Raw genomic sequence first — 14,611 nt, forward strand, 5'->3', positions numbered from 1 at the left:
AGACAGACAGACAGACAGACAGACAGACAGACAGACAGACAGACAGACAGACAGACAGACAGACATGTATGAACACAGACAGACCGGTATAGACAGACAGACGGGTATTAAGCCAGACAGACCCGTACAGATAGACAGACGGGTTTTAAGCCAGACAGACAGACAGACAGACAGACAGACAGACAGACAGACAGACAGACATGTATGAACACAGACAGACCGGTATAGACAGACAGACGGGTATTAAGCCAGACAGACCCGTACAGATAGACAGATGGGTTTTAAGCCAGACAGACAGACAGACAGACAGACAGACAGACAGCTAAAATCTACATGTAGAATGAGAGGAAGTTAGTGTGTGTGAGAGAGAGACCAAGATAATGCCGTGATTGTGTTAGCCTGCTGAGCTAAAGCGAAGTTAGACGGACGGACGGACGGACAGACCAAGGTAATGCCATGATTGTATTAGCCATGACACTACCGGTACCCTCTATATATAGCCTCGCTATTGTTATTTTACTGCTTCTGTCTAATTATTTGTTACTTGTTATTTTTAGTTTAACACTTATTTTTTTCTTAAAAAGTCTTAAAGCATTGTTGGTTAAGGGCTTGTAAGTAAGCATTTCACTGTAAGGTCTAAACCTATTGTATTCAGTGCATGTGATTTGATTTTCTGAGTAAAGCTAAGGCAGACAAACAAACAGACCAAGGTAATGCCATGATTGTGTTAGCCTTCTGAGCTAAAGCTAAAGCATGCAGACAGAAAGACAGGCATGGCAAGGCATGGCATGGGCATTTCATCCCACTCAATCTCAACACAATGACACACCCTCCTTTTCTCTCGTTGAATATAATGGTACTTAATGTAGAGTCCTCAAACTGACCAGGCACATTATGTCTAACAGGTGTATAACGGACCATGTGGTGTGTGTATGTATCTCCCCAGGTGTTGAAGCCGTGGCTTGAAGGGGACCAGGTGTGGTTAGGCTGGTCTCAGTCTGTAAAGGTTCGAGTCACCAGAGAGCTGCTCATTAAACTGGTGTCTCATAAAATCACCTTCAAAATCTGGGACACCAAGGACAGGGTCTCTGCTAAAGCCAGGTATTGTACCACTCACACAGATTACAGACTAAAGCCAGGTATTGTACCACTCACACAGATTACAGACTAAAGACAGGCATTGTACCACTCACACAGATTACAGACTAAAGACAGGTATTGTACCACTCACACAGATTACAGACTGAAGACAGGCATTGTACCACTCACACAGATTACAGACTGAAGACAGGTATTGTACCACTCACACAGATTACAGACTAAAGACAGGTATTGTACCACTCACACAGATTACAGACTGAAGACAGGTATTGTACCACTCACACAGATTACAGACTGAAGACAGGTATTGTACCACTCACACAGATTACAGACTAAAGCCAGGTATTGTACCACTCACACAGATTACAGACTAAAGACAGGTATTGTACAACTCACACAGATTACAGACTGAAGACAGGCATTGTGCCACTCACACAGATTACAGACTAAGGAATTGTAGCACATATTACAGACAAGACCAGGAATTGTACCACTCACACAGACTAAGGCCAGGTATTGTACCACATAGTACAGACAAGGCCAGGCATTGTACCATTCACACAGATTACAGACTAAGGCCAGGTACTGTACCACATATTACAGACAAGGCCAGGCATTGCACCATTCACACAGATTACAGACTAAAGCCAGGTATTGTACCACTCGCACAGATTACAGACTAAGGCCAGGTACTGTACCACATATTACAGACAAGGCCAGGCATTATACCACTCACACAGATTACAGACTAAAGCCAGGTATTGTACCACTCGCACAGATTACAGACTAAGGCCAGGCATTGTACCACATATTACAGACAAGGCCAGGCATTGCACCACAGATTATAGACCAAGACCAGGTATTGCACCACAGATTACAGACAAGGCCAGGCATTGTACCACATATTACAGACAAGGCCAGGCATTGCACCACAGATTACAGACAAGGCCAGGCATTGTACCACATATTACAGACAAGGCCAGGCATTGCACCACAGATTATAGACCAAGGCCAGGTATTGTAACACAGATTACAGACTAAGGCCAGGTATTGTAACACAGATTACAGACTAAAACCAGGTATTGTACCACAGATTATAGACTAAAACCAGGTATTGTACCACAGATTATAGACTAAGGCCAGGTATTGTACCACATATTATAGACTAAGGCCAGGTATTGTACCACAGATTATAGACTAAGGCCAGGTATTGTATCACAGATTATGGACTAAAACCAGGCATTTTACCACAGATTATAGACTAAAACCAGGTATTGTACCACAGATTATAGACTAAGGCCAAGTATCATACCATAGATTATAGACTAAAGCCAGGTATTGTACCACAGATTATAGACTAAAGCCAGGTATTGTAACACAGATTATAGGCTAAAGCCAGGTATTGTACCACAAATTATAGACTAAAGCCAGGTATTGTACCACAGATTATAGACTAAAGCCAGGTATTGTACCACAGATTATAGACTAAAACCAGGTATTGTACCACAGATTATAGGCTAAAAACAGGTATTGTACCACAGATTATGGACTAAAGCCAGGTATTGTACCACAGATTATAGACTAAAGCCAGGTATTGTACCAAGATTATAGACTAAGGCCAAGTATTGTACCACAGATTATAGACTAAAACCAGGTATTGTACCACAGATTATAGACTAAAGCCTGTTATTGTACCACAGATTATAGACTAAGGCCTGGTGTTGTACCACAGATTATAGACTAAGGCCAGGTATTGTACCACAGTTTATAGACTAAAGCCAGGTATTGTACCACATATTATAGACTAAGGCCAGGTATTGTACCACAGATTATAGGCTAAGGCCAGGTATTGTACCACAGATTATGGACTAAAGCCAGGTATTGTATCACAGATTATAGACTAAGGCCAGGTATTGTACCACAGATTATAGACTAAAGCCAGGTATTGTACCACAGATTATAGGCTAAGGCCAGGTATTGTACCACAGATTATGGACTAAAGCCAGGTATTGTATATCAGATTATAGACTAAGGCCAGGTATTGTACCACAGATTATAGACTAAAGCCAGGTATTGTACCACAGATTATGGACTAAAGCCAGGTATTGTACCACAGATTATAGACTCAGGCCTGGTGTTGTACCACAGATTATGGACTAAAGCCAGGTATTGTACCGCCGATTATAGACTAAAGCCAGGTATTGTACCACAGATTATAGACTAAGGCCAGGTATTGTTCCACAGATTATAGGCTAAGGCCAATAATTGTACCACAGATTATGGACTAAAGACAGGTATTGTACCACAGATTATAGACTAAGGCCAGGTATTGTACCACAGATTATAGACTAAAACCAGGTATTGTACAACAGATTATAGACTAAAGCCAGGTATTGTACCACCGATTATGGACTAAAGCCAGGCTTTTTTCCACAGATTATAGACTAAGGTCAGGTATTGTACCACAGATTATAGGCTAAGGCCAAGACTTTTACCACAGATTATGGACTAAAGACAGGTATTGTACCACAGATTATAGACTAAGGCCAGGTATTGTACCACGGATAATAGACTAAGGCCAGGTATTGTACCACAGATTATAGACTAAAGCCAGGTATTGTACCACAGATTATGGACTAAAGCCACGTATTGTACCACAGATTATAGACTCAGGCCTGGTGTTGTACCACAGAATATGGACTAAAGCCAGGTATTGTACCACCGATTATAGACTAAAGCCAGGTATTGTACCACAGATTATAGACTAAGGCCAGGTATTGTTCCACAGATTATAGGCTAAGGCCAATAATTGTACCACAGATTATGGACTAAAACCAGGTATTGTGCAACAGATTATAGACTAAAGCCAGGTATTGTACCACCGATTATGGACTAAAGCCAGGCTTTTTTCCACAGATTATAGACTAAGGCCAGGTATTGTACCACAGATTATATGCTAAGGCCAAGAATTGTACCACAGATTATGGACTAAAGACAGGTATTGTACCACAGATTATAGACTAAGGCCAGGTATTGTACCACAGATGATAGACTAAAACCAGGTATTGTACCACAGATTATAGACTAAAGCCAGGTATTGTACCACCGATTATGGACTAAAGCCAGGCATTTTACCACAGATTATAGACTAAAGCCAGGTATTGAACCACAGATTATAGACTAAAGCCAGGTATTGTACCACAGATTATAGGCTAAAGCCAGGTATTGTGCCACAGATTATAGACTAAGGCCAAGTATCGTACCATAGATTATGGACTAAAGCCAGGTATTGTACCACAGATTATAGACTAAAGCCAGGTATTGAACCACATATTATAGGCTAAAGCCAGGTATTGTACCACAGATTATTTACTAAAGCCAGGTATTGTACCACAGATTATAGACAAAAACCGGGTATTGTACCAAGATTATAGACTCAGGCTAAGTATTGTACCACCGATTATGGACTAAAACCAGGTATTGTACCACAGATTATAGGCTAAAGCCAGGTATTGTACCACAGATTATGGACTAAATCCAGGTATTGTACCACAGATTATAGACTAAAGCCAGGTATTGTACCAAGATTATAGACTAAGGCCTGGTGTTGTACCACAGATTATAGGCTAAGGCCAATAATTGTACCACAGATTATGGACTAAAGACAGGTATTGTACCACAGATTATAGACTAAGGCCAGGTATTGTACCACAGATTATAGACTAAAACCAGGTATTGTACAACAGATTATAGACTAAAGCCAGGTATTGTACCACCGATTATGGACTAAAGCCAGGCTTTTTTCCACAGATTATAGACTAAGGTCAGGTATTGTACCACAGATTATAGGCTAAGGCCAAGACTTTTACCACAGATTATAGGCTAAGGCCAAGACTTTTACCACAGATTATGGACTAAAGACAGGTATTGTACCACGGATTATAGACTAAGGCCAGGTATTGTACCACAGATTATAGACTAAAGCCAGGTATTGTACCACAGATTATGGACTAAAGCCAGGTATTGTACCACCGATTATAGACTAAAGCCAGGTATTGTACCACAGATTATAGACTAAGGCCAGGTATTGTACCACAGATTATAGGCTAAGGCCAGGTATTGTACCACAGATTATGGACTAAAGCCAGGTATTGTACCACCGATTATAGACTAAAGCCAGGTATTTTACCACAGATTATAGACTAAGGCCAGGTATTGTACCACAGATTATAGGCTAAGGCCAAGAATTGTACCACAGATTATGGACTAAAGACAGGTATTGTACCACAGATTATAGACTAAGGCCAGGTATTGTACCACAGATGATAGACTAAAACCAGGTATTGTACCACAGATTATAGACTAAAGCCAGGTATTGTACCACCGATTATGGACTAAAGCCAGGCATTTTACCACAGATTATAGACTAAAGCCAGGTATTGAACCACGTATTATGGACTAAAACCAGGTATTGTACCACAGTTTATAGACTAAAGCCAGGTATTGTACCACCGATTATGGACTAAAACCAGGTATTGTACCACAGATTATAGGCTAAAGCCAGGTATTGTACCACAGATTATGGACTAAATCCAGGTATTGTACCACAGATTATAGACTAAAGCCAGGTATTGTACCAAGATTATAGACTAAGGCCTGGTGTTGTACCACAGATTATGGACTAAAGCCAGGTATTGTACCACATATTATAGACTAAGGCCAGGTGTTGTACCACAGTTTATAAACTAAAACCAGGTATTGTACCACAGATTATGGACAAAAGCCAGGTATTGTACCACATATTATAGACTAAATCCAGGTATTGTACCACAGATTATAGACTAAGGCCAGGTATTGTACCACAGATTATAGGCTAAGGCCAGGTATTGTACCACAGATTATGGACTAAAGCCAGGTATTGTACCACCGATTATAGACTAAGGCCAGGTATTGTACCACAGATTATAGACGAAAGCCAGGTATTGTACCACAGTTTATGGACTAAAGCCAGGCATTTTACCACAGATTATAGACTAAAGCCAGGTATTGTACCACAGATTATAGACTAAGGCCAGGTATTGTACCACAGATTATAGACTAAGGCCAATTATCGTACCATAGACTATGGACTAAAGCCAGGTATTGTACCACAGATTATAGACTAAAACCAGGTATTGTACCACAGATTATAGGCTAAAACCAGGTATTGTACCACAGATTATAGACGAAAGCCAGGTATTGTACCACAGATTATAGGCTAAAGCCAGGTATTTTACCACAGATTATGGACTAAAGCCAGGTATTGTACCACAGATTATAGACTAAAGCCAGGTATTGTTCCAAGATTATAGACTAAGGCCAAGTATTGTAACACAGATTATAGACTAAAACCAGGTATTGTACCACAGATTATGGACTAAAGACAGGTATTGTACCACAGATTATAGACTAAGGCCAGGTATTGTACCACAGATTATTGGCTAAGGCCAGGTATTGTACCACAGATTATGGACTAAAACCAGGTATTCTACCACAGATTATAGACTAATGCCAGGTATTGTACCACAGATGATAGACTAAAGCCAGGTATTGTACCACAGATTATGGACTAAAGCCAGGTATTGTACCACAGATTATAGACTAAGGCCTGGTGTTGTACCACAGATTATGGACTAAAACCAGGTATATTTCCTCAGATTATAGACTAAGGCCAGGTATTGTACCACAGATTATAGACTAAAGGCAGGTATTGTACCACAGATTATGGACTAAAGACAGGTATTTTACCACAGATAATAGACTAAATCCAGGTATTGTACCACAGATTATGGACTAAAGCCAGGTATTGTACCACAGATTATAAACTATAACCAGGTATTGTACCACAGATTGTGGACTAAAGGCTCAATTGAATCTAGAGTACTGAAGAACTGCATTACAGCGCTTTAGAAATGTTAAATCAACGTTCCTGGTTCAGTGGTAAATGCTGCATATCTCGGCTCAATCTGATATTAACTTTAGATTTGAATAGTGATATAATGCTGAACCTCAGCGATACGGATTGAACTGAGCCCCAACAATGAATAGGTATATAAACCTGTTGTTCAATGTAAGTGTGGATCAAAGTGTCTGCTTGCTTATTTATTGATCCAGATATGACCGACCCAAAACCTTCCGGCTGCCACAGGCCAAACCAGGGGAAGACAATGATCTAGGTAAGAGCTGCGGTTTTAACCTGTTTTAACTTCTAATAACATCACTGGGAATCATTTACATTTCCCAAACTCAGATAGTTGTGTGTTAGATTTGTTTTGGCCTACCCAGACTTTCAACAGTGTTTTAGTGTTCAGTTGTGAATATTATTTTATACTGATGTTGTGCTACATTAATCTAAGTGTGCTGGAGAATGTGTTCATATTAATAACTGTCTTGAGGTATCTATCTGATGTCTAGCTGGGATTCAGAATGTGTTCATGTTAATAACTGTCTTGAGGTATCTATCTGATGTCTAGCTGGAGATTGAGAATGTGTTCATGTTAATAACTGTCTTGAGGTATCTATCTGATGTCTAGCTGGAGACTCAGAATGTGTTCATGTTAATAACTGTCTTGAGGTATCTATCTGATGTCTAGCTGGAGACTCAGAATGTGTTCATGTTAATAACTGTCTTGAGGTATCTATCTGATGTCTAGCTGGAGACTCAGAATGTGTTCATGTTAGTAACTGTCTTGGGGTATCTATCTGATGTTGAAGAGTAAACCGAGACTGAGGTAGCCAGAAGTAATCAAATAAATAATCTCCATCTGTGACCTGAGATCTGGGCTGGGGCAGAGCACTGGGCTTAGCTAAGCATATACAACATACAAACATATACAATCTCCATCTGTGACCTGAGATCTGGGCTGGGGCAGGGCACTGGGCTTAGCTAAGCATAGACATAACACAATCTCCACCTGTGACCTGAGCTGGGGCAGGGCACTTCGCTTAGCTAAGCATAATACAATCTCCATCTGTTTATTTTTTTTATTTTTTTTATTTTACCTTTATTTAACCAGGCAAGTCAGTTAAGAACAAATTCTTATTTTCAATGACGGCCTGGGAACAGTGGGTTAACTGCCTGGTCAGGGGCAGAACGACAGATTTGTACCTTGTCAGCTCGGGGGTTTGAACTCGCAACCTTCCGGTTACTAGTCCAACGCTCTAACCACTAGGCTACCCTGCCGCCCCTGATCTGTGACCTGAGATCTGGGCTGGGGCAGGGCACTGGGCTTAGCTAAGCATATACAACACACAAACATAATACAATCTCCATCTGTGACCTGATATCTGGGCTGGGGCAGGGCACTGGGCTTAGCTAAGCATAGACATAATACAATCATAATACAATCTCCATCTGTGACCTAAGATCTGGGCTGGGGCAGGGCACTGGGCTTAGCTAAGCATAGACATAATACAATCTCCATCTGTGACCTGAGATCTGGGCTGGGGCAGGGCACTGGGCTTAGCTAAGCATAGACATAATACAATCATAATACAATCTCCATCTGTGACCTAAGATATGGGCTGGGGCAGGGCACTGGGCTTAGCTAAGCATAGACATAATACAATCTCCATCTGTGACCTGAGATCTGGGCTGGGGCAGGGCACTGGGCTTAGCTAAGCATAGACATAATACAATCATAATACAATCTCCAACTGTGACCTGAGATCTGGGCTGGGGCAGGGCACTGGGCTTATCTAACCATAGACATAATACAATCATAATACATTCTCCGTCTGTGACCTGAGATCTGGGATGGGGCAGGGCACTGGGCTTATCTAAGCATAGACATAATACAATTTCCAACTGTGACCTGAGATCTGGGCTGGGGCAGGGCACTGGGCTTAGCTAAGCATATACAACATACAAACATAATACAATCTCCATCTGTGACCTGAGATCTGGGCTGGGGCAGGGCACTGGGCTTATCTAAGCATAGACATAATACAATTTCCAACTGTGACCTGAGATCTGGGCTGGGGCAGGGCACTGGGCTTAGCTAAGCATATACAACATACAAACATAATACAATCTCCATCTGTGACCTGAGATCTGGGCTGGGGCAGGGCACTGGGCTTATCTAAGCATAGACATAATACAATTTCCAACTGTGACCTGAGATCTGGGCTGGGGCAGGGCACTGGGCTTAGCTAAGCATATACAACATACAAACATAATACAATCTCCATCTGTGACCTGAGATCTGGGCTGGGGCAGGACACTGGGCTTAGCTAAGCATAGACATAATACAATCTCCATCTGTGACCTGAGATCTGGGCTGGGGCAGGGCACTGGGTTTATCTAAGCAGAGACATAATACAATCATAATACAATTTCCAACTGTGACCTGGGATCTGGGCTGGGGCAGGACACTGGGCTTATCTAAGCATAGACATAATACAATCTCCATCTTTGACCTGAGATATGGGCTGGGGCAGGGCACTGGGCTTAGCAAAGCATAGACATCGCTAAGCATAGACATAATACAATCTCCATCTGTGACCTGAGATCTGGGCTGGGGCAGGACACTGGGCTTAGCTAAGCATAGACATAATACAATTATAATACAATCTCCATCTGTGACCTGAGATCTGGGCTGGGGCAGGGCACTGGGCTTAGCTAACCATAGACATAATACAATCTCCATATGTGACCTGAGATCTGGGCTGGGGCAGGACACTGGGCTTAGCTAAGCATATACAACATACAAACATAATACAATCTCCATCTGTGACCTGAGATCTGGGCTGGGGCAGGGCACTGGGCTTAGCTAAGCATAGACATAATACAATCTCCATCTGTGACCTGAGATCTGGGCGGTGGCAGGGCACTGGGCTTAGCTAAGCATAGACATAATACAATCTCCATCTGTGACTTGAGATCTGGGCTGGGGAAGGGCACTGGGTTTATCTAAGCATAGACATAATACAATTATAATACAATCTCCATCTGTGACCTGAGATCTGGGCTGGGGCAGGGCACTGGGCTTAGCTAAGCATATACAACATACAATCATAGTACAATCTCCATCTGTGACCTGAGATCTAGGCTGGGGCAGGGCACTGTGCTTAGCTAAGCATAGACATAATACAATCTCCATATGTGACCTGAGATCTGTGCTGGGGCAGGGCACTGGGCTTAGCTAAGCATAGACATAATACAATCTCCATCTGTGACCTGAGATCTGGGCGGTGGCAGGGCACTGGGCTTAGCTAAGCATAGACATAGTACAATCTCCATCTGTGACCTGAGATCTGGGCGGTGGCAGGGCACTGGGCTTAGCTAAGCATAGACATAATACAATCTCCATCTGTGACCTGAGATCTGGGCTGGGGCAGGGCACTGGGCTTAGCTAAGCATAGACATAATACAATCTCCATATGTGACCTGAGATCTGGGCTGGGGAAGGGCACTGGGCTTAGCTAAGCATAGACATAATACAATCATAATACAATCTCCATCAGGAGTGTGATATTGGTCTCAAAATGTACCTCAATTCAGGAATGGGAGATTGCCTTGCACTTCTAATTGACCCATTATTCAAAATACTACATAAAGAAGACAGAAATTTTTTCAGTTTTTCATAAAACTGCCCTTTTCGTCCTCGTGTGAACTCGTAAAAGCAACAGCAGACAGCAGACATTTTGGCAGTTGCGTTTAACAATTAAGGATAGTCAGCCAATCAGGTCCTTTGATGTTCAATGCGATGTGCCATTCCATAATGGCTGCTGTGCCTAAGCTATCTATCATGAGGATAGTTTACTTAAAACCTTTTAAGGCTCGGGACAATACTGCCCCTTTGGATGAATTGCGTGCCCATAGTAAACTGAAAACAAATCTGTCCAAAATTGCTAATATATGCATATAATAATTATTACTGAATAGAAAACACTCTAAAGCTTCTAAAACCGTTTGAATTATGTCTGTATGTATAGCAGAACTCACAGGGCAGCCAATCTCCCAAACTAGTTTTCTCATCAGAAAAGTTGGCCCAACTTTGACGTCATCGCCCCCACCCTTCCCAACCAGCTATGGATCTGGGAACAGTTTCTATGTCTTCCGCGAGATGTCTTCTATCAGTAGAGCGTTTAATTGTGCAAATCCCGCGAGCTTTGACCCTTTGGCAGGCAAAATACTGGGTGTCGTGAGAAAATAGATGCGCGTTCTGGCGCGAATTGTACACAGTCATTCCTTCGTTCCAGATCGTCTGAGAGGAATTGCTTTTGTCCGTTTGAATCGCCAATTGTTTTGTACGTTAATAACATCCTAAAGCTTGATTCTGCACTTCGTTTGACCAGTTTAGTTGACATATAATATCTAATTTTGAAGTTTTGATGCGCAACTGTTCGGGACCAGAAGTAATTTTGGATGCATTTCAGCTGGAATTTGTCACAATATGCTAATACAATGACACACGACTTGAAACCAAATGATGTTTTGGGTGAGTATGACTCCTTCCACTACATTCTGATCGAAGACCATCAAAGGTAAGGGAATATTTATGTTGTAATTTTGTGTTTCTGTTGACTCCAACATAGCGGAGAAATATTGCTTATGTCTGAGCGCCGTCTCAGATTATTGAATAGTGAACGATTTCTGTAACATTAAAAATAAATGTGACAAAGCGATTGCATTAAGAAGCAGTGTATCTTTCTAACTATATGTATATTTAGTCAAAGTTTATGATGTGTATTGCTGTTTTCTGGCGTTATCTGGCGGAGTTATCTATAATTTCTCCGGACATTTTTTAGCATTTTCTGAACATGGCGTCAATTGAAAAAAACATAAATGTACTGTGTCCTATTACTGTCAGCTGATGAAGATTTTCAAAAGGTTAGTGAATTATTTTTCTTTTAATCCTTCGTTTGTGATTGCATCTTTTGTTCGACAAAATAGCTACATATCGTCTGTGTCTTTGTGGTGGTTTGACATACATATGTGCTATGTTTTCACCGTAAAACATTTTAGAAATCTGACTCGCTGGGTAGATGAACAAGGTGTTTATCTTTCATTTGAGCTATTGGACTTGTTAATGTGTGGAAGTTAAATATTTCTAAGAATATTTTTGCATTCTGTGTGCCACTTTTTGAGTTTAGGGGGTGGGGGGTGGGGGCCCTTGGGGAAAATGTAGCGTGAACACGTTAAAAAACAGCAGTATTTTAATCTTCTCAGTGTAGCATTTTGGATAATGGGTGAATTAGGAGTACAACGCCATCTCCCATCACTGGATTGAGGTATGTTTTCAGACCCATATCTCACACCAGCTCCGCGGTGTTCTGATCAAAGACTTTTTTATTTTACCTTTATTTAACTAGGCAAGTCAGTTAAGAACAAATTCTTATTTTCAATCACGGCCTAGGAACAGTGGGTGAACTGCCTGTTCAGGGGCAGAACGACAGATTTGTACCTTATCAGCTCAGAGGTTTGAACTTGCAACCTTCCGGTTACTAGTCCAACACTCTAACCACTAGGCTACCCTGCCGCCCCTTACAGGGAAGCATACTTACAATGACCATAAGGTCAGAAACGTATCATGGCTAAGCACTGGAAAACTGGCCCTGCCTGGGCTCCTCCTAATGCAGTGTTTCCCACTCATCTCCTGTAGCACCCCAGACAATTCCACTTATTAGGTCCAGAACTAGCACACCTGTTTCAACTAATCAAGGGCTTGATGATTGGTTGACCAGTTTAATCAGGTCTGCTGGTATTGGGGAAGATAAGTGAAAGGTCTGTTGGTTGTAGAGGAGAGGTTTGGGAAACACTTTCTCTACTGCAGGCATTTTATTTTGATGATAGCTACACAGCTACATTTCTTCATAGCAATGTGCGTAGCTAGCTAGCACAGCCTCAAAACATGCACGTGTCTTAGAATACTAATAGAAGTTTTATTGAAATGTAAACAAACATTCTCACTGTGGCGATTCTTTAAACAAATGTTTCGGCCCTAGATTCAGTCAGTTACTGGTGTGGTGATAAATGAAATCAAATTTGATTGCACACATACACATATTTAGCAGATGTTATTGCGGGTGCGGCAAAATGCTTGTGTTCCTAGCTCCAACAGTGAACTAGTGGGCGGCAGGGTAGCCTAGTGGTTAGAGCGTTGGAAGGTAGGAAGGTTGCAAGTTCAAACCCCCGAGCTGACAAGGTACAAATCTGTCCTTCTGCCCCTGAACAGGCAGTTAACCCACTGTTCCCAGGCTGTCATTGAAAATTAGAATGGTTTCTTAACTGACTTGCCTGGTTAAATGAAGGTAAAATAAAAAAATAAAAAAATAGTATCTAACAGTACAGAGCTGGTGAAACTGAGTCAGGTTTGTAGGCCTCCTTGCCCACAAATTGTCTATAGAATTGAGGTCAGGGCTTTGTGATGGCCACCCCAATACCTTGACTTTGTTGTCCTTAAGCCATTTTGCCACACCTTTGGAAGTATGCTTGGGGTCATTGTCCATTTGGAAGACCCATTAGAGACCAAGCTTTATCTTCCTGACTGATGTCTTGAGATGTTGCTTCAATATATCCACATAGTTTTCCTACCTCATGAAGTCATCTATTTTGTCTCTCCTGCAGCAAATCACCCCCACAACATGATGCTGCCACCCCCATGCTTCATGGTTGGAATAGTGTTCTTTGGCTTGCAATCCTTCCCCTTTTTCCTCCAAACATAACAATGGTCATTATGTCCAAACTGTTCTATTTTGTTTCAGTAGTCCAGAGGACATTTCTCCAAAAAGTAGGATCTTTGTCCCCATGTGCAGTTGCAAACCGTAGTCTGGCTTTTTTTGTGGCGGTTTTGGAGCAGTGGCTTCTTCCTTGCTGAGCGGCCTTTCAGGTTATGTCGATATAGGACTCGTTTTACTGTGGATATAGATACTTTTGTACCCGTTTCCTCCAGCATCTTCACAACGTCCTTTGCTGCTGTTCTGGGATTTATTTGCACTTTTCGCACCAAAGTACGTTCATCTCTCGGAGACAGAACGCGTCTCCTTCCAGAGCGGTATGACGGCTGCGTGGTCCCATGGTGTTTATACTTGCGTACTATTGTTTGTACAGATGAATGTGGTACCTTCAGGCATTTGGAAACTGCTCCCAAGGATGAACCAGACTTGTAGAGGTCTACAATTTTTTTTCTGAGGTCTTGGCTGATTTCTTTTGATTTTCTCATGATTTCACTGAGTTTAAAGGTAGGCCTTGAAATACATCCACAGGTACACCTCAAATGAAACTCAAATGATGTCAATTAGCCTTCTAAAGCCATTACATAATGTTCATGCACAAAGTAGATGTCCTAACCGACATGCCAAAACTACAGTTTGTTAAACAGAAATTTGTGGAGTGATTGAAAAATGATTTTTAATGACTCCAACCTAAGTGTATGTAAACTTCCGACTTCAACTGTACATATGAGATTAGTAAAGCAGTATGTAAACATTATTAAAGTGACTAGGGTTACATTATTAAAGTGGCCAG

At 41.6% G+C, this 14,611-nt stretch overlaps 1 protein-coding gene across 1 annotated transcript in view; it reads left to right on the forward strand.

Annotated features, from left to right (window-relative positions):
* The window catches only part of cfap92 (cilia and flagella associated protein 92 (putative)), a 213,822-nt gene that overhangs the window by 65,380 nt on the left and 133,831 nt on the right, over positions 1–14,611 (forward strand). The window contains exons 3-4 of the mRNA XM_064967364.1: positions 947–1,101; positions 7,255–7,316. Of these exons, the coding sequence (XP_064823436.1) occupies positions 947–1,101; positions 7,255–7,316 (217 nt within the window). The remainder of the gene's footprint in view (positions 1–946; positions 1,102–7,254; positions 7,317–14,611) is intronic.

This window comes from Oncorhynchus masou, chromosome 6 (genome assembly GCF_036934945.1).
Source record: "Oncorhynchus masou masou isolate Uvic2021 chromosome 6, UVic_Omas_1.1, whole genome shotgun sequence".
Classification (NCBI taxonomy): domain Eukaryota; kingdom Metazoa; phylum Chordata; class Actinopteri; order Salmoniformes; family Salmonidae; genus Oncorhynchus; species Oncorhynchus masou.